Source organism: Festucalex cinctus, chromosome 14, assembly GCF_051991245.1.
Source record: "Festucalex cinctus isolate MCC-2025b chromosome 14, RoL_Fcin_1.0, whole genome shotgun sequence".
Taxonomy (NCBI): Eukaryota; Metazoa; Chordata; class Actinopteri; order Syngnathiformes; family Syngnathidae; genus Festucalex; species Festucalex cinctus.
Window position 1 is genome coordinate 13,408,587 of NC_135424.1, and position 20,219 is coordinate 13,428,805.

The window sequence follows — 20,219 nt, forward strand, 5'->3', positions numbered from 1 at the left end:
AAGACAATTATTTTTACTATAATATAGGAAAACTGAAGAGAATTTCTCTGCTTCAGTGCATTTCTTTCTGGTTTTGACATAATAATCAAACATGACTGTAGCTGACTGTCTCTCTACAAATAAAAAAAAAACTGAAGCGGTGAATTCAAAGAAATATTTGCTGAAACTGCAAACCTGAGAGGGAGGGGCCGAGCTACGTGCTTACCTGGGGTGGCCAAGAGAACCACACATAAATGAAAAAAAGTACAATGACATAATTTTGTTCATCGAAATTAGGTCATAGTACTTATACAAATGCATGTCTTACTTTCCTCTTATGACACATGAAGATTATACACCAAGAAAGATGTGTTGATGTGACAACAATACCTTATAGCGCATCTTGGGACAGGAGTGAATGTAAAAGCCCAGATAGTAGTGGGACAGCTTTGGGGACTGTTTCTGAAGCTGCCTTGTGAAAGCGATCTCCCTAAAATGGAAAAAGCAGGTTAAAATTTGAAGATCATTGCACATTTTAGCTTCTCAGTATGTATAACACCACAGGTAAACTGCAGTTTGCATTATTGTGAATTAGATTACTGAAATATCATACCATATTACTGTGCTTTAATCAGCCAGGTAATTAGTGACGGAACTACTGATTACATTGCTCAGCAAGAAAACATGCGATCCATATGTAAAATTTTCTTTGAGACAAATACAAAAAACTGTGCCCATCAAACACACAAAAAATGTGAACAAATAATGTCTACAAATTAAATGATAAAATACAAATAGCAGTACCTCAGTGCACCTTTTCAAACAGCATTTAATGCAAAGATTAGGAAATAAAACTGTCCAAAATATTTAAAACTAGTACCCAACCGGACGAAGTAAACACCCAAACTCAAATAGCAGCTTTCTTGTCTCATTTCATTAGACAAAAACAATGACCTTCTCTCTATAACGGCACTGAGCCGTGAAGCACAAAAGCAGGTGGTAAAAGAGGAGATTTATATAGCTTCTTCAAATACAGTAAATGTCTTGCTTTCTTTATTTCCCCGCAGTTTCTTCCTTAATTGCATCCTTTTGCTAACCGCCCATTTTCTCCTTCCATCTGCCATTTCCTTCTCCATTCCATAACTACATTCCAGCTCCTTTTGTTTCACCCTTCCTTCCATCACCTTTCATCCACCTAAATGAAGGGGGATAATTCCCTTTCTTTCAATAGTTTAGAATGAGAAAAAGAGGCCTTAACGTAAAATAGATGCTCTAAAAAATAAGGCATGGGACAAAGCAGGCCAGGGGAACATGAGGGAGAGGGCGAAGCGGCGAGAGAGCAAGAGGAGAATATAAAAGAGCGTGTTGGAGAAAGCGAAAAGAAGTCTGAGGAGAGGCAGCAACAGCGAGGTGCTAGAAGGTCACCCACTTGCTGCCAGTTTCCTGGGTTCCCATCCCCTTACCACAAAAGGCCTGAATTGAGTGAGGGGGAGGGAGAGCGGTGATCAAGAAAAGCAAGGGGTCCATTCACAAAAAAAAAAAAAAAAAAAACCTGCAGACCCCCGCCCCCCACCTATTTCTCTTGAACCCTTCACACCCCCAACCTCACCCCAATGGCAGCAGCTTGAGTTTACTATTATCCCCTCTTCAGCCATCTGACACCCCAGCACAAGCCAATTATCAAGCTCTGATGAGTGCACGCACATGCACACATACACAGACGCGCGCACAGAGGGAGGTGCAGCTTCATATGAACAAGGGAGAAACGGCTATTTTAAAAGATATTTCCATTTTCCAAAACAACAAAGTGAGTTGGATGGTATCTATTAAGGAGATGACCAGTCTGTGTATCAATCTGCTTTATTTTGGAAAGAAAATTGAGCATCACCTCGAGCTCTGGTTTCACAATTTTGCGTTAGGAAAAAATATATATATATAAAAAATAAAAAAAAATCACAAGAATGTACCAAATAAAACTAAATTTAAACACAAAACTACACATACTGAAATTATTACTGACAAATTTACTTATTCAGTGTGAAACCTGGGTCTGCTTTGTTGAATACAAAGATACATGTATAAATGCAAACAGGTGGATACACAGGTTAATTGCACCTTCTGCCACCTAGTGGAAGAGCATTTAATTGTTCTGCCTGTCACTATCTGTTGCTGGCATGCAGTATACTTGCAAAAGTAGATTATGTGTAGTAAATAGATTTTCTGACCAATTAAGCAAATCAATGACCTAGAGAGCAATGTAACGACAGTGTACGAAGCATGGTGGTCGTAGCGTTATATGGTATTTATCTTTACCTGGAATAGAGGCTTTAAGGTGGTAGGACTTCAAGTATGAACATTTAAAAATAGTCCAATTTGGCCCAAAACCTTCCAATGAAAAAAAAAAGGGAATTTTACCTTTCAGCACATCAATGATCCAAAAATACTGTATGTAGCGACATGCAAACCTAGTGTTGGGATTATCCTGTCAGAAGCTACATCTAAATCTGAGTTAAAATGTCTGGGAGGATCTGAAGAGGTCTGTACTATTGCAAGATGACAGATTTGGAACAAGGAAGAGTGACAAATGTTGTAGAAGTAGTTGTGCTCATGAGTCATGCTGACTCCGATCCAAAAATGTTTTCACTGTATAGTGAGGCATCAGCACCCAAATGATTTGTTACCATATATAAAAGTGTGTATACACATGTCAGCAATATAACGGAAACACCTTTAAGAACTGATTGTCACAAGAAAGTGTAAGGAAATTTAACCAGCTTTGCACTACATTGCATACTGTTTCAGACATCTAATGTGTTGCGGTGTCATGGAAGAACACGACACCGCCCTCTTCCGTTTCCATTGCGAATTACACATGCGCGCAACTCAATTATTTGCTCTCCTTGTCAACTGGATTTGCAAAGTTACTTGGCAGTGATGGTTTAAAGAAGTCACACAGATGTTTACAAAAGGTACTTTTGGTCAGACTGATTGGATAAATCTGATCTACAATCTTATGTTGGATTAATTTGTGATCGTTTTATATACTACATTAAATAATTTTAAAAGATGAAGTCAACCTAAAAATGCTCTTTACAATAACAACAGCAGCTTCATTCATATTCCACAAATGCAAGATTAATCAGAATACCGTATATAGTATAGAGTACACCATCACCATCAAACCAACATCTGGGAAATATTTTTAAACGTTTTCCCACTTTGAGGTACATTTTACCGGAATTGCCAGAAATGCGTCTGTAGTGTGTATAGTGTATACATAATGTGTGCTCTAATTTCTTCTTGGCAGAGAAAACTGTCGCCAGCTAAACCACAATTGGGAGACTGCCTTTGCTAATCAAATGCGAAGACAGAGGAATGCTCCTCACCATACTGTAAAGACACAAATATATACAGTAAGTTGCATATACTGTTATATATCATATCAAATATTTCAGCGCTGCTCTGTGAAATAATGAAATGGGAATGATAAATAATATATATAGCAAAAGACACCTCCCTAATAAAAGACATGCTTATATAATCTCTTGTGACATTTTACTGATGCATTATGTCATTTCAAGACATGTTTTACTGCAAATTGATTGATTTAAGTGTTCTTTCAAATGAAAGTGAAAGTGCTAAGCGCAAGCAATACGAGCTCTGACAACCAACCTGAGAGCAGAGTAGGAGCCCAGAGACAAGAAGGCAAAGTCTGGGTGGTAGTACAGGTAGACGGATGACACGCAGGTCGGCAGGATGTCGATCACACCCACTGCCACTATTTGGCCATCGAGCCAGTACTGCTGGTGAAAGGAGCCATAACCCATCTCGGGCCCATCAACCGAGTACTCCGCCTGGGATGGAATAAAAAAAAAAAAAAAGTGGATGGATAGTAAGAAAACATTGCCATTACCAAAATAGTGTATGTTTAGGGATACTATCCATTTGCACAGTAAAATATATATATATATATATATATATATATATATATATATATATATATATATATATATATATATATATATAAATATAAATATAAACTTAAATCCCATTCATTTTTCATTACAAATCCATTGTGATGATGTACAGAAGTATTAGATGAGGATCAGATCTTTTTCAAGACCTTTCTGCCAGGCCTCACATATTATGTTTGGGGGTGTACAGTAGCCTCACTTTCAGGCTGCTAATAGCTCCCAAATGTGGAATGAGTGCAATAGCAAAGCAGAACTGGGGTGGAGTTGGTACTGGCTTTAGAAACACTCCAGGAGAGAATGTTTTTCATAAGAGGTCACTCTACCAGCCAGCTGTGGGTTGCAGCCAAACTTTCTCCTGTGTGCCAGTGTCAGCATGTGGTATCAAATAATGTGTGTTAGGGGGCACATGCTGGCTTGTGTCTGTCTAATCTGTTAATATGACAGCTGTGTATGATGTACACAGCAATATAATAAGCATGCATGCTGTGTGTCACTTATCAAAGAAGCTTAAGAGTGTGGTTGCCTGGTTAAGAGTAATTTCAACAGCTTTATGTTCATGAAGAAATGTTTGGATTATTCCAGTCCATGAGAAAGGGCTCATTTTCATTCATCAGTACAGTTATGCACTCATCGATGGTTGTATAGACTAATTGTAATTTCAATTAAATTGTTATGTAGGTGTGCAATGGTACTTTTATATTCATATAATGTGTTCTTATTATTACAGCAGCACTGTTATTTTAAAATAGCAGTAACTGTATAATGTTTCATAGAATTTTGTCTTGTCATGAATTTACCAATGTAACACGGCAAATACTGTAGATTAATTCATCGGCAAATATAAATAATAACTGCATCTGGAATAATGACCAAAAAAAAAAATGCATGGAGCTGTTTCAGTAGCCAATCAATTTCAAACTACATTGTAAAGCTGTGGTATCTGGATTTGATCGAACCCCAGAGGTTCGACAAAGCCACATGCTCGACACGTATGACTTGTGATGATACGCCCGCCCTGCTTGGCCATCGTTGGCTGGTGATCACACTACATTGGCTGGCCGAGCTGTGATGCAAAGATTTGGGTGCGCTCAGTAGTTGACTTGTGGCTGTTGTGTGATTTCTTTATTATTGTAATCCCTTCATAGTTTGTTGAGCAAAAAAAAGAATGTGGTCGAACAAATATGTGCAATATGAATATTTATATGTGTATCGGCATGTATGGTGTTCCACAGGGTTAAATTCTTGGGCCTCTGTTGTTTTCATTCTATCTGCTGCCTCTGAGTTCCATCTTAAGAAAACAGCGTTGGTTGTTTTAAAGTGCTCTATAGAGTTCATGAAACTGCCAAAATTAAAAATAAATAAATGACTAAATAAAGAAATAAATGCATATTGTTTCTGCGATTGGCTGGCAACCAGTTCAGGGTGTACCCCACCTACTGCCCAAAGCCAGCTGAGATGGGCTCCAGCACCCCCCACAACCCTTGTGAGGAGTGAGCGGTTCGTAAAATGGATGCATGGATGGATGCATATTATTTTGGGCTCTATATCAGAGCGGCTAGCAATATTAAAGTGGCCATCAAGGTTCACTCCACATTAGCATCGACTCATTGGCAAGCAGCCAATGATTGCGGGGTGGGGTGGACTCTAGTGCGTGTGTGCAAATTTGGGTTAAATGTCCATCTGTGTAAGCATGCAGACTGTTATTTCTTGGCACGAGTTCCATTAAATACACTGGAGTCTTTGTAAGTGGTCCCAAGAAAGTTTGGCTTTGTGTCTGTGGGTGAAAGTATGTGCGGTAATTGATGTGTTAAAAAAACAAAAACAAAAAAACAAAGACATTTTCATCACCCCACTTTAAATGTGTATGTTTTACCCCAATTGTATACGAATGTAAGCACAGTAGAAGTAATGGTTGTCTGAGGTCTATTTGTTTGTTTATAAGTTCATACCATGGTCAAGGCTGATGATCTCTTACTAACCTGCACATCACCTCACGTGACAGCTAAATGCTTGCGTCCTTGTCACTGTAACAATCTGAACTTATCTGGAACACTTCAAACCACCCGAGAGCTTCCCATGCGCCCCCAAATCACTCACATATGGCCAAACAGACTGGACCAAGTGACAAGTACACTTTGGCAGTGAGGAAGTGGTTGTCGCTCATCTTTTAACTTGAATCGCACAGATTTTGGTTGACCCTCCCTGTATGATGCCAATTTTTATTGTGGAGCTGTCAATCAAAATAACTCATAATCACCTTAGTGGAAAAAAGAAATTGAGACTGCACTGATGCTGCCGTGAGGATTCTGCCAGTTCTCTTGGGCACTAAGTGGCAATGTAAGAACGCCAAGCTTAAGATTCCAAATATACATGTACATTATGCAATAACGAGAAAGTAGACGAATAAATAGTATATTTTCAATCTTGTAATAGCAATGTCAAAACAACTTTTGGCTAAAAAGATGGGAGTTTTCATTGACTGGTCAAGTCAGGGTGCGTTCAGTCACAATATGAACATCTGGCCTGTACTTTCCACAACCAACACAAACACCATCTCACACTTCACAAGCATCACGTGAAATGATGCATGTATGGCTGCTGTTCATCACATTAACAGGCACCGATCTAGAATTGAGTGTTACCACAAATTAATCGATGTCTCAAAAAGTATGTGAATGTATTTTTAAAATATCTTGTTGTAATATGAAAGCTCGACGACTTCCATTAAATGATCGTTTTTGCATACATTAGAAGAAACCCAACACAAAGTGAACCACACACACCATGTGGCGAGTGTATGTATTTTAATAGCCCTCAGATTGGAAACAGATGGAAGCTCGACACGCAGAGGTAGAACAGAAAAGCCACATACAATAACGCTGACATGAGTGGGGAGGACCGGGTGGGAGATCAGAGACATGAATAAAAAACAGGTTGGGCAACAGAGAGGGTCATATGAGCAGAGATGGCATGCTAAATCCATCTGAGGAAAGTCAAGTGAGTGAAAGCAGCATATGAGGGAGTGTGCCACGGAAAGGGCTGTTCAACTTGCATAGCCAACTTTGACGAGGTGATAAAAGCTTGTACCCTACAAACTCTAATGATGCTCATTAAGGAAGACCCAAGGGAAGCCACACTGCAAAAGTACAGGGATTTGTGTGCACCTCAACTCAACCTAATTAAAGTTGCTGTTCCAAAGTATCCTCCTTGAGTCTATTTGTGTAATTGACCTGAGCTAATATGTCCACTGGTGCTTCTCGAGGCTGAAGTTCGAAAGCCAACACCCTATACCGAAGTTTTCCCTTCTTCAAGCTGTTGGTCACAAATGCCTGGCATATAGAACGATTACAGATTAATACTCGACATGGAAACGAGCTTGAATACATGCATATTCTGTGAACAAATGTAGAGTTTCCAAATTTAACTGCAGATTTTTTTATTTTTATTTTTTTAATGTTTGTCTAATACTATAAGTTGTCACATTTCTGTGCTTTCTGACTTTTGCAACTTTCACAGGCACTGCAGGTTATGCAGATTGGAGCTTGCACAAGAAATCATTTAGAATGAATTCTGATTCGCTCACACATGCACAGTGGTGTGAATAAAATTGGCTGATATGCAAATGTCATGAATCTGATTAAGATTTTTCGTATATACCTGCGTTTCCCACCATTTTTTGTTATACCCAAGGAAGTAGAAAACACTTCATGCTCCCCACCCACAACTCTCTGCCGTGACTATAAATAGTATCATTTGTCTATAAAAGTGTTCCAAGTTCATCTCTGCAGATGAGCTAATATTCCATCACTGCCACCTACTGTAGAGGATGCTCAATTACACTTAATTCAAGTACGGCAAAAAAAATAAAAAATGTTCCCTGAAATCACACCCAGCCTGGGAGACCTTTAAACACCCAATATCCATTTGTTGGAAACTGATCCACACGGGAAATGTGTAGGGCTCGTTACAGTCATCTCGATCTCAGTGCAATCTGGACACCACATTTCAACTTAACCTTTAACTTAGCGTTCTACTCGATAACTCCCCTATATGAAAAAAAATAACCCCTTTCCTGTATCCCTTAAACACCACTCAATCTAGCTGGAGGCCTTGAAAATGGAGAGAAAAGCCGAGTGGCTCAATGTGTAAACGTGGAAAGGAAATTAAATTTGAATTACTCTGTTCTGATAATGAATATAATGTGGCATACGAAAATAAAAATCAATGGTAAAAGGAGACTTAATGAAAAGAAATACATACCTCTAATGGAGAATCACAGAGAAATCGCCGGAACTATAGTGGGATACAGAGGAGAAAAATGTGAGTTATCACTGTCACAAAATATCAAAATCAATACATCAAACTCTTCCATACTTCTAGTGCTGTCATAAAAATAAGTCAGCAATCTAAGTGTTCCCTTTACCCGAGTGTTACGTATCAATACCTCCACAATCACAAAGGGCCATAAAAAGAAAATTATGTTTACACAAAAGAAAACATTTAGGCCAATCAGCTAGATAAGAGGAGATAGTGACAGTTCAGAGGATAAGTCAGGAATGTTTCAACCTGGTCTCCATTTTCTCCATCCATTTAGGTCTAGATACTTGGTAGGGACAATAACTGTTGCCATTTCTTCAGAGAGAGTGAGATTGCTTTTTTAAAATGTCTGTTGTCAAAGCTGTATTCCAGAGTTGCAATCCTCCCCACCGTGTTCACTTTAATGTTTCGATTGTTTTGCACCAGGATTGAGAGCAGCGTTTGCAGATGAGAAACATCTTGAGGATATAACTCTTTAAAGACACAGTAACAACAGAAAAGCCCCTATGACTGAATTGACGCACAAAATTGTTGCATAAGACCATTCTTGACCAAATAAAATGTCATTAAAAAGATCCACTACTGCATGATTTCAACTGGCAAAGGCAATGACTGCAGTAGTTCACTGGGTGGAACGGTTCGGGAAAAAGTGCAAATGGAAGCCCTTCAGAAATCTGAAGAAAAAAAATAATAATCCATCGTGCTTCCCGTGATGTGTATGTGCCTAACAATGTTCTTATTACAGGTAATGTTTTGAGCTTAAAGCATGATGATGCATGATCATCTGTCAGAATAAGATTATATTTTCCTGAAGTAAATAGCCAAGCAGTCCTTCTGCATTTAGGATTGGATTTCAACTAGAACTCTGACAGCATCCACAAATTAGTGAAAAAGAATGGGGAAAAAAAAGAAGAAAATCTCATGACACTCATGTTCTGCCAAAAAAAAAAAAAAAAAGTTTGGGCAGCCCTGCTTTAGATTTTGTGACATAAAAAATGTTAATGCTGCACTGCACGCAAATGATATTTAAGAAAGTTTTCCATTTCCATGACAAGATTAAGGCAAAAAAATATACATCTGTAAGAACAGTAAAATGTAATTTTCAACTACTAAGTCAACAAATTACCAACAGTAAAGCACCCCAATTGTCCAATACACTGAAAGGCAAAAAAACACTAAGACTTTTATTGAAAACTCACAAAAAAAAAAAAAAAAAAAAAAAGAGTTTAGTAAAAACAGCTGCAAGTAAGACGTGATGTCACTTAAAATCTACCGTACTAAAACACACGCTGCCGTGTATACTTCAGTGCCCAAACAGCTTACTCAACCGTTTATTTGATTACAAATGTGCACGGGTGTGAATGAAATAAATTTTCACTAAGGCAGTGATGTGCACGTGAATACATAAGGAATTAAAATAATCTACAACAGCCTTCCCACCACTTCCACCCTTTTAGCAATCATTGCCTAGTTAGTGGGCAATATTCAGTTCTAATTCGATAATCTGTAATTTGTAGTAAAAAAGGAAAACCTGTAGACAGTGCAGGTGCAGTCACCAAAGCCTGTTGACAGCAAGTCAACACCATGTGAATGCAATCTCAGCTTCCCCTCTCTGATGCAACCACACAATAGTCTGTAAACAGATTGTGTCTCAAGTACCCTCTGGAACATTCACATTGGCAACACATGGAGCACATCACTTCCTATTTCTTTCCCTTTACTACAGTAAACACTCATCTGCACACGATTAGTCTAAAATGCACACGTGCGGTACATATAAACACACAAATTTGTTTAAACCTAATTTCTAGTACCCTACACAATTGTACTCTTAATTCTGTGTTTTTCAAAATGGATTGAAAACACATATGAACACAACCACTCTCAGAGGCTGAATATTAGTGGATAGTGGTAAATTTGTCTCAAGTTGAATGCCTTGTGTAATACTGCTTATTGCACCGGATCGTAAAATAGAACAGCAAAATAACAATTAAAAAATATATACACATTCTCCTATCCATATCCATTCCATACCAAAATAAATGTTTTTTTTTTCTGTGTCATACCCTTCCATAAAGATATGTGGAAAAGCTCTGTTTTTTAGATGTGCCATATAATGAGAGGTGAAGGACACAGATATTTCTTAATTTAGGTAAACCAGTATCTTTATAGCTTTGAACATCGGCACTGAAAGGATAATCTGGATGAATGAAATATTTTCTTTTCTCCCTCACCCCCTATCTACTGATCCGCCTTATCACCATTCCTAAAGTTTATGCTCCCTTTCATGTGTGACTCCTTAAGTTAAGATTCTTTTCCAAGAACGGGGAATACAGACTTTATTGTTTTTTGTCCCTCCACCACCCAACAATGAAAGCCACATGTGCTGGAAGCCAGTCACGGCTCACCAACACAGGTAGGTACAATAAGTGAACTATGTGTTTTGCAGTTCTCTGGGTTAGAAAAACATCTTAAAATTGGTATTTAATTTGTTGTTGACAAGGGATTTGATACCATTTGTGACAACTCTAACATCCCATTAGCAACATTTACAGTAAGCTACTACAACGATAACCGTGGCCAAGTGGTTAAGATCGTTTGCCACTGTGGGGACCCTGGTTCAAGGAGCAAGAGATCACTGTGATGGGTCAAATTACATGTACATGTGTGTACGTGACTCAAAAAATAAATAAATAAATAGGATTTTCCCTATCAAACATCAACAAATTCCATCATTGAGTTAAAGTCAAAACAACCAGTGAAAAGCAACAGATTGTTCTTTTTCCATTTTAAAGTCCTTGCATCATGTTCTTGAACCTTTCTGATCGCTACGGTTATAAAACTGAGCTGAAGCTGGTATAAATGCCAGTTTTAAGCCACTAGGAAAGAATCTACCAGTGGCTCCTTCCCAAATCATACCACTTTTGCAATTAATGAATTACCTTACTTTTACAAGACAAAGAATTCAGTCTTTTACTGAGGCCTACTGGCAGAAAATTAGGAGAGGTGGTTGCTTTTCCAGCCCTCAGGAACAATTGGCCCACTCAGGTTTGTGGAAAGAGTTTCGCAGTTCTGCATTCTGACTTGACTTTATTTTCTCTGCTTTTTATTTATTACAGAAGGCGAGCACATACTGCACACTGCTACAAACTATAGTAAATGTTTTGATATTTTTTCCCTCTTTCCTGTTTGCTCACACACCCAGGTTGTAAAGATCAAGTTGTTCCTTAAAGAAGATGAAGGTTGGTTAGAATAATGCCTTAAGGTAAATTATTTTATTCACTCTACTGCATTGTCATATACATATTACTTTACTTTAATAGATGACTTGTTTTTAATTTAACCACTCACGCCAGTGAATTAATGGAATGAAATGTCACTCTTTTACATTAGAGCCAAGAAAATTTCAATAAAAAGTACACATTCCAAGTATACAATTGGATTTCTTTACCAACAAACTGTTTTCCACAATGACTGTTTACACATTAAAACCAAGCATATATTGTCCTACAGAGTGCAGAATAAAAAGTCGTGCAGTACCTCACTCTCACTACATTCGCTGGGGTCATCCCCATGAATGACCATCTGGTAACGGGCGTACAGGGCCACAGACTGCTGATAGGATGCTGTGAATTGGGGGTCCTCAAAGCTGACTGGTACTAGCCTCACCTTCAAGCACAAAGTGTAAGAGGGGAAAGCAATGAGGGTCTCATGGTTACAGCCGCAATTGACGTACTGTACATTCCTTTTATTGCTCTACAAAGAAACGTACAAATGATTGCAATAAAACGAGAGGAGACTGAATGTACACTTTATTATTAAATAGCTCTCACTTGGACAGTTGACTTGAAGATAAGGCTAGTGCTTTTCCCAATATTTTTTCACAGACTGAGCATTTGCATCCTTTATCTGACTTTGACTACTTAACCTTGGCCCCAATCCGGGTAGCATATCAAATTTATCAAACTGCAATAACCCCTTTTCTGCAAAAAATGTGCAGTGGACCGTGAACATGAATCCAGCATGGCACCCAATCTACCACTCCTTTCAGTGCCACTTGTATGGCCTAACATTCCCCAAAAATTTGAGTAGAAGGTGCTAATAATAATCTATAATTCCGCTTTTTACAATCAGTTATTTACCTACCTAATATAACTTAAAAGTTTGGCGATGAGATTACACTGTGAAAAGTGGGAGGGTTAGGCTGTCAAGCCCCCCTCCTCAAAAACCAGACGAGAATAAATACCCTACCGACTGACTCAAGGCCAACTCAAGACACCTGGAGAAACACTGCTCTCAACCATGGCATATGGAAACATTTTCACCTCATTATCTCCCTTTGTGATTGTCTTTCTTTGACACATACATGTGATTTCAGACTGAAACCTAATGGTTTTCACTTATACTGACATCTTTGATATTTCCCATGTCGTCTTCACCTTAAATGTGTAGTACATTTGTATGCAAGTGAAGTAGAGACAATACTTTGCTCTTAAATGTAAATGATTCTTAAAAGACAGAAGGAATGATTCTACTATAAATAAAAATAATGATCATTATAACGATTACTATTGTTGTTTTTAACGTCCCTCTGGATGCATAGCTATCATCTCCCACCCGCTACGAAAAGGCCAACAGCAGCTTGACCTATGCCTGCCACCCTCTGACCTGGCTCTCCGAGGGTTTGTCAGAAGGGTCCTTGTGAATTGCCATCTGGTAGAGTTTGTACACCTGGTAGGAGGCGTCGAAAGAGGCTTTGAACTGCGGGCAAGGGGGATTGGTGCGCACTAGCCTCACCTTCAAAAAAGAAATATGGGCAGAAAAGAGTTAACATCAAAATAAAACAAAATGAAACAACTCAGAGATTGTTAGAAAGGCATTGTGACATTAGAATCACACCAGCACATATACATACTCCTTGTCATTATGATCGCAAGTCAACCTTTGTTGATATTCTTGGATAGTAAATAATTTGTTATCTGTTCTACTGTAGAGCAATTGTTCTTATGAAGCCTTTCCTTGAACGGGAAACAAGATGATGGAGAACAGTATGTTATAAGAAAAAACGAGGGAGGAAATAAATAATTTTCAGGGATACACCTTATCCCCTGCGACCAAAGTTTTTATTTTCTTACTTTTAAAAAAAATCCTTGCTGTCGCATGTTGAAGCTACGATTTTGTTTCTTTTTGCAGATTCATTTTAAAATATTCAACATCAAGATAGCGCAATCACTGTAAAAAAAAAAAAAAAAAAAAAAAAAAAAACACACAAAAAAAATGGGGTTGAACCAAAAAAAAAACACACACAAAAAAACTGAGTGTTTCTAATACCTAAGAAACCGAAAAGGAATTATTCATTTACTCAGACTGGCTCTGTGTCGATAACCACTTCTTCAACCAGAAGATTTTATTGGCTAAAGACAATGTGTCAATTGAGTCTTCCAGGCAGCTAGGACGGGGGCTTGAACCTACAGTTTATTGGATTTGGACTGAAGAGGGCTAGTCTCATATTACTATTGGCATCAACTTTTCTTAGTTAAACAGGTCCTTGTAAATGAAAGGAAATTTCTCAAGTTCAATCCTTTTTTTAATTATGCTTCAGTGCTGAAGATGTTTTGACAGGATGAACTACTTGAGGCCACACCAGAGTGGTGAAATATTTTTGTTTGTTTTTAGAGCTATCATAACAGTACTACAACATTACACAAAGAGTTGGAAACTTGACTGCCCAAGAATGTTAAAGAGAGCCAAAAATATACTAAAGTAGGTTTGATTATAATGTGATGGATGGATGAATTTTAATGAAACTGTCATCCGATTTACACATTTCCCTAACTATGTAAGGACAAAACCTACTTCTATGGGGGGGAGAAAAAAAAAGTACGTATGTTATTTTTATACTGGTGGGAGGGATAAAAAATTACCCCACTGAAAATAGTATAGCGTTAGGTTTGTTGGTTTTTGTTTTTCTTACATTTATTTATTCTTTTTTAGCCTTAAAAGTAAACAAAAGTAAATTAGAAAGCTGTGTGGGCAGTAAGGAATGCTTTTGAGAGTGAGCTTGCCGTGAGGGCACAGAATCATGTCATCACATTGCCCTCTGGTGGGTGAGAGCTGAACATCACCAGCATAAACGGATTTTTTTTTTTCCAATTTAATTGGTGACAAAATTATAACGACAACGATTCTAAAGCACTCACGATGAATGCCAATTATGCCATTTAAAATTCAGGGAAAGCCAACCCAATTATTTGTTTTGCTGCCTGACTATAGTGTTGAAATATGCCCCAAGTATTTGTGTTGGTATTGTCTTGATAAGGACATTTCATAAATATGATCACAACATCAGGATATTTTTAGGTTAATTTTACAAACTGACCCAACAAATCTGTTGTTAACCCTCTGAGACCATTCTCTATAGGCTTGTTATGTGAGGGTCTTTATATATATGTTTTAGGGTACCATGACATTATTTACAAAGCATTTATTCAGACCATTGAGTGTTCTCAATCAAAAGTCTGTCTTCAGGATCACTTACAGAATTTTAGACATGAATGTCCAGGAATAGTGGCAGCATGTCAAGAGTGGCTGTCAAAGTAAACATACTCTTCTATACCATATTTTTCAGTATAGTACTGTGCTTGCTTGAGCTAACAACAGTATAGTTAAGGACCCTGCATCCAGATTCTTAATGCATCCTCAAACATCCCTGAGAAGGGTGTGTCGACAAAACACAGTTTGCATCTGGTTTCAAACTTGGTCAAAACCAAGAATGATGTGCCAACCTCATCTTAGAGCCTTTGCCAGGGTTATTTCCAAAACCACTCTGACTTGCTACCAAAGGTTCGTTTTGATGTCCTCTCATTCATATTGATGTGGGAGCTGTGGATTTAATGTCATGATTAGGGTAACGTGACCCAGTCTGTGGCGTGTCTGCAATTCCATTGATCTCAGACTGGGACGAGGCATTTTCCCCCCCTCGCTGTGCTAGCCTCCAACATAATAAACATGGTGAAGTCACTGACGCTAATGATGATGGAAGCGAGAATTTAGCTTTGTTGGGATCCCCATAACAGGCAAATGTTTATTTCGAGTCACATTCACAAGTCACCACTATTACTTACCTCGAGGCAATGAGATGAACTGTCAGGGCATGTCTCTGTGAGGAAATCTTCCATACTTTTGGGTTGGTTCGTTTGTATGGCAGTAGGGGGGCTGGTGGACAAAGCAGAGGAGTCGCCAGCATTGTTATGTTTCATCTGCTCCTTCTGATGACGCCGCTCTTTCCGAAAGTCTTTGGCCTTACGACAAGGGGGTCGGTTGGGGTCTTTTCCTATACCTGCACACCAGAGTGAGAAGAAAATTAATAAAAGCAATTGAGATATTCCTGGGCGGCACGGTAGTCGAGTGGTTAGCACGTCCGCTTCCCAGTTCTGAGGTCTCCGGTTCGAGTCCAGGCTCGGACCTTCCTGGGTGGAGTTTGCATGTTCTCCCCGTGCCCGCGTGGGTCTTCTCCAGGTACTCCGGTCTCCTCCCACATTCCAAAGACATGCATGGCAGGTTAATTGGGCGCTCCGAATTGTCCTGAGGTGTGCGTGTGAGTGTGGATGGTTGTTCGTCTCTGTGTGCCCTGCGATTGGTTGGCAACCAGTCCAGGGTGTCCCCCGCCTACTGCCCAGAGCCAGCTGAGATAGGCGCCAGCAGCCCCCGCGACCCTTGTGAGGAATAAGCGGTCAAGAAAATGGATGGATGGATGGATGAGATATTCCTCTTCACAAATAGTAAACCTCACTCTTGTGTGGATCTGTCCGTCATTGAATGTTTTTAAAATTTGCTGTCCACGTCTTTAGTGTGACTTAGAACATTAAGATTCTCTGTAGCAATGCAGTCTTGTCTCAGCCCCCACCTCACCCCCCTTTTCTCCTACTCGTCCTTTTCCAGCACCATCTCTTGCCAAACCCTCCAGCTCTCCGGGCATCCCATGTCAACAGTTTATACGCCCACATCCTGTTTGGAGCAATAAGGAAACGGGGACTATTTCCTGCTTGTCAATCTGCCAAATGCAAGCATCGGCTCACTTTCCAAACTTTCCCCTCCATCAACGTAAGCGAGGGATACCCCATGTTGACAGCAGTAAAATGGAAACCTGGCACTTGCAAAGGTTGACTGGAAGCGTCAGTTGGCTCAAACAAACTTTTTTTTTTTTTTTTTTTAATCCTTAAGTGACATGGCTCTTGTTTTGTGAAATGTAGATTCTAAATGCTCCAAAAGCAGTTACTTAGTGACTTATTTAACATTCAAACTCCTTTTATATGATGAGCCTGTAGCATCATATCACCTATTATATGAGTTTAAACAACTATAATGCACTACCAGAATTTACAGCTCTGTTGTAGTTTTGTTCCTCGAGCAGAGGCTTTCTGACCAACCAGATGACAAAGGTCTGAACTGTGTTCATCACATTGCCTCAACCATGAACAAATCATCCCCACTCAGGTACTCCAGAGGACAAGGCACAAAGTCACAAACTTGAATATTACATTTGAAATATTTCCTGTGAAAGAAAGATTCTCCCAACTACATCACTTAGCACTTCATCAAGAAATGACACTCTCCTTCCCTGGCTGCCCCCAGGCAGAACCCTTACAGCGCTCAGGGTAAAACTCTTGTGAGACATACTGCTTTGACCTAAAAATGTGTCACAAATAACAATCTCCATGTTTTTCCAATAATTTAGGAGGCGCTTCAAAACAATATAATGAAGTTTTCCAAGATTTGGTGATTCATTCCGATTACAGCATGCACAAGTCACAATTTTAAAACAAGGTTACAGTGCTTAAGTGCAAATGGACATTGGTTCAGCCTGAAAATATTGATGCTATATTTTACAAATGGGTCAACCAATGCAGGCTCAAGTGTACAGTTTGTATATGCTTCTGTTCTAATTAGTGACAAATAAGCTCAGTCGCCACACGTATGAATATAAAGAACCAGAAGTGCTCCTTCCTGTGTCTAATGGGACTGAAGTATTTGTATTAACCCATTAAATGCCTCATTAAATGTCAGAGGACAACATTTAAACCTAAGAAAACACTGTGATAACGGAGAAAAATTAAGAAAGTAACACTGCCTCCTACTGGCAAGGAACGGGATGTCACACCAACACAATCCGGTGTCGGTACCATATGTGTTCGGCCTGCCAGATCCATTCGGGGTCCTTCGCCTACAGATGACGTTACGCTACAGGATTGGCTGAGACGTTTTACGCTACAGGATTGGCTGAGATGTCGACGATTGTGATTGGTGAGGCAACTTTCCAGTCGTTGGAGGGAAAACATTGACGCTTTTTACGAAGAAATTTATTATTATTTATCTAATGGGACTTATCACAGCCGCACTACTGGATCAAACTGTTCGGCGACCCAAAAGGCAAGGATTCGTAACGCGTCAAAATCATTCATCAATCATCATCAATCAATTACATCTCACCGTGGCTATTCTAATGTATTGATCTCTCGTCTTCCCTTGTCTAGGATTAAAGGTTTGCCGTGAAACCCTTTCAGACTTGTTTGTTGTTGTTGTTTTGTGGAAGGAAAAAAATACTGAACATATAAAGAAAAGTTGTGCATTCATTCATTCATGTGTCATTCATTGATTTGTTAATGCATTTGACATCTTTAAAGAAAAAGTAAAATGTGCTACTGTAGTTGATGAAGTTAACTTATGAGTTTCGACTTTACGGTAGTAGGCCATTACCTTTGATTAATATTTATATCAATAGTCCATGAGACACACATGCACACACATGAAGGTTACAAATAAATTCGTAGTTACCTAATAACCTGAGGCTGAGTACAGAACATATTGGTGAGGAAATGTCACATCTCAGGCAATAATTCCATCATTTTATTATCATCATCATGGTAATTATTTTCTGCAATACGCACGACCCTCCGCAACTCATAGTGCAGTGTCACCTCTGAGGTGACATTGGCAAGAAAATATTAAAGATGTCATTTAAATAACAAAATGTATGGGCTGAGATTGCAAAAACGTAAATAAACGTAAGTATAAAAGCAGGATACTTTAAGATTGACTAAATAATGAAATAGATTGAAAAAATACATTAGATAAAATAAATATAAAAAATGGAGGTAAAATAGCACATAAATGCAAAAAAGTAAAACTGCGATGGGACGAAATATTGTCAGTTGACGTGCTAATGTGTTCCTATAATCATTACGACTGTTTTTGTGATGTATTGTGAGACGTGAACCGCAAAATTCGGAAACCAAACCAACGTGAACACATTTGACACTGCTCGCTTGCTGTACTGACGTCATCAGCAAGCGCCGACCATACGCGAAGGCCCCCGAATGGATCTGGCAGGCCGAACACATATGGTACCGATGTACCCAAAAAAAAAAACATTTTAGTCAAATGCGCTACTACTTTGTCTTGCATGCAAAAAATGAAACATATATGCCAAACAAAAGGTGACATAATCTATTTTGTGTATCAGATCTAGTTTACTGGAAATAACCAAAATGTTGAGATCTTGATTCATATTCATCTTTTCATGCCAAACAAATATTTTCAGAATATATAAAAAAATAATAATAATAATAATTGACTTCAATACTTTTATGTTGAGGATTGGATAAATGTGGAAAAATCGTCAACTAGTTGGAAATACTGTAACTTTATTCATCCATCCATCCATTTTCTTGACCGCTTATTCATCACAAGGGTCGCGGGGGGCGACCCTCAGCTGGCTTTGGGCAGTAGGCGGGGTACACCCTGAACTGGTTGCCAGCCAATCGCAGGGCATACAGTGATGAACAACCATCCACACTCACAAGCACACCTACGATAATTCGGAGCGCCCAATTAACCTACCATGCATGTCATTGAAATGTGGGTGGAGACCGGAGTACGTGGAGAAGACCAACGCCGGCACGGGGAGAACATGCAAACTCCACCCAGGAAGGCCGGAGCCTGGACTCGAACCCGAGTCCTCAGTACTGGGAGGCGGACGTGCTAACCAGTTTATCCACCCAATAACCCAATAACCCAATAAGCCCAATAACTTTATTCTTTGAGGAAAATTATTATTCATCAAAAACTTCTGATTTCAAAACAGGATAAAGTGACCTCAATTATATCACTCACTATTCGTCAAAATTAAACTAAAGTAGAGGAGGAGCTGAATGTTTTGTTTTTTCTTGTCATACGGAAATTGTGAACATGTTAATCTTTTCATGCGAAAAGAAAAAACATTAAAACCCTAGGTAAACGTATGACAAACCTTGCAACTGTGGAATGCACCCTGAAGAGAAATCAACATTCGCCCCTTCAGTGGGATGCGGGCTTAAGGATATACTGTTCAGTGAAATCAACACTGCACATTCAGCAATACTGACCACACAAGAGAAGGACCATCACATGATACATCGGTAATCTAATTTCTTACCAGGTTTAGGAGCTGCGGCTGTTGTTCTGCCACATGGGACAGAGCCTGGCTCTTTTCTAGGTGACTCTGAGCAAGTAGGTGTGACATCTGCCTCACTCCGCTCAACATTTGTGACAGCCGGATGCTCAGCTACCTCCTTTTGAATTTCTGTAATAGAACACTCCATTTCTTTACTTGGTTCTTGAGGACCTGCAACTTCACACACTGAATCCATTGGTTCCCCTACAAAAAAAAAATAAAAATTACAAATGGGAGCTAGAATTATGAAATACATCGTATAAAACACACAAAAACCTATTCACAAGAATACTTACCGGTTTCATGCTCTTTTGGTAATATTCCTTTCGAAATGAAGTTATTGATCTTCTTCAAGATTTTTTTATGGGATTTGGAAGGCTGGAATTTCATAGCATGGCACCTAGAAAAGCATTAATAGTACCTTTGGTTAATTAAAATGATTTCAAACACATATTTAC

The 20,219-nt window shown here is 38.9% G+C and overlaps 1 protein-coding gene across 2 annotated transcripts in view; it reads right to left on the reverse strand.

Moving 5' to 3' along the window:
* The window catches only part of ate1 (arginyltransferase 1), a 39,837-nt gene that overhangs the window by 16,624 nt on the left and 2,994 nt on the right, over positions 1-20,219 (reverse strand). Inside the window, exons 4-10 of one of the 2 annotated variants that reach the window (XM_077495346.1) lie at positions 20,058-20,161; positions 19,744-19,965; positions 15,395-15,609; positions 11,811-11,939; positions 8,214-8,246; positions 3,652-3,833; positions 370-469 (exon numbers count right to left, since the gene is read on the reverse strand). In XM_077495346.1, the coding sequence (XP_077351472.1) occupies positions 370-469; positions 3,652-3,833; positions 8,214-8,246; positions 11,811-11,939; positions 15,395-15,609; positions 19,744-19,965; positions 20,058-20,161 (985 nt within the window). Of the gene's footprint in view, positions 1-369; positions 470-3,651; positions 3,834-8,213; positions 8,247-11,810; positions 11,940-12,938; positions 13,068-15,394; positions 15,610-19,743; positions 19,966-20,057; positions 20,162-20,219 lie in introns of both variants that reach the window. The other variant, XM_077495345.1, reaches the window with a different exon arrangement.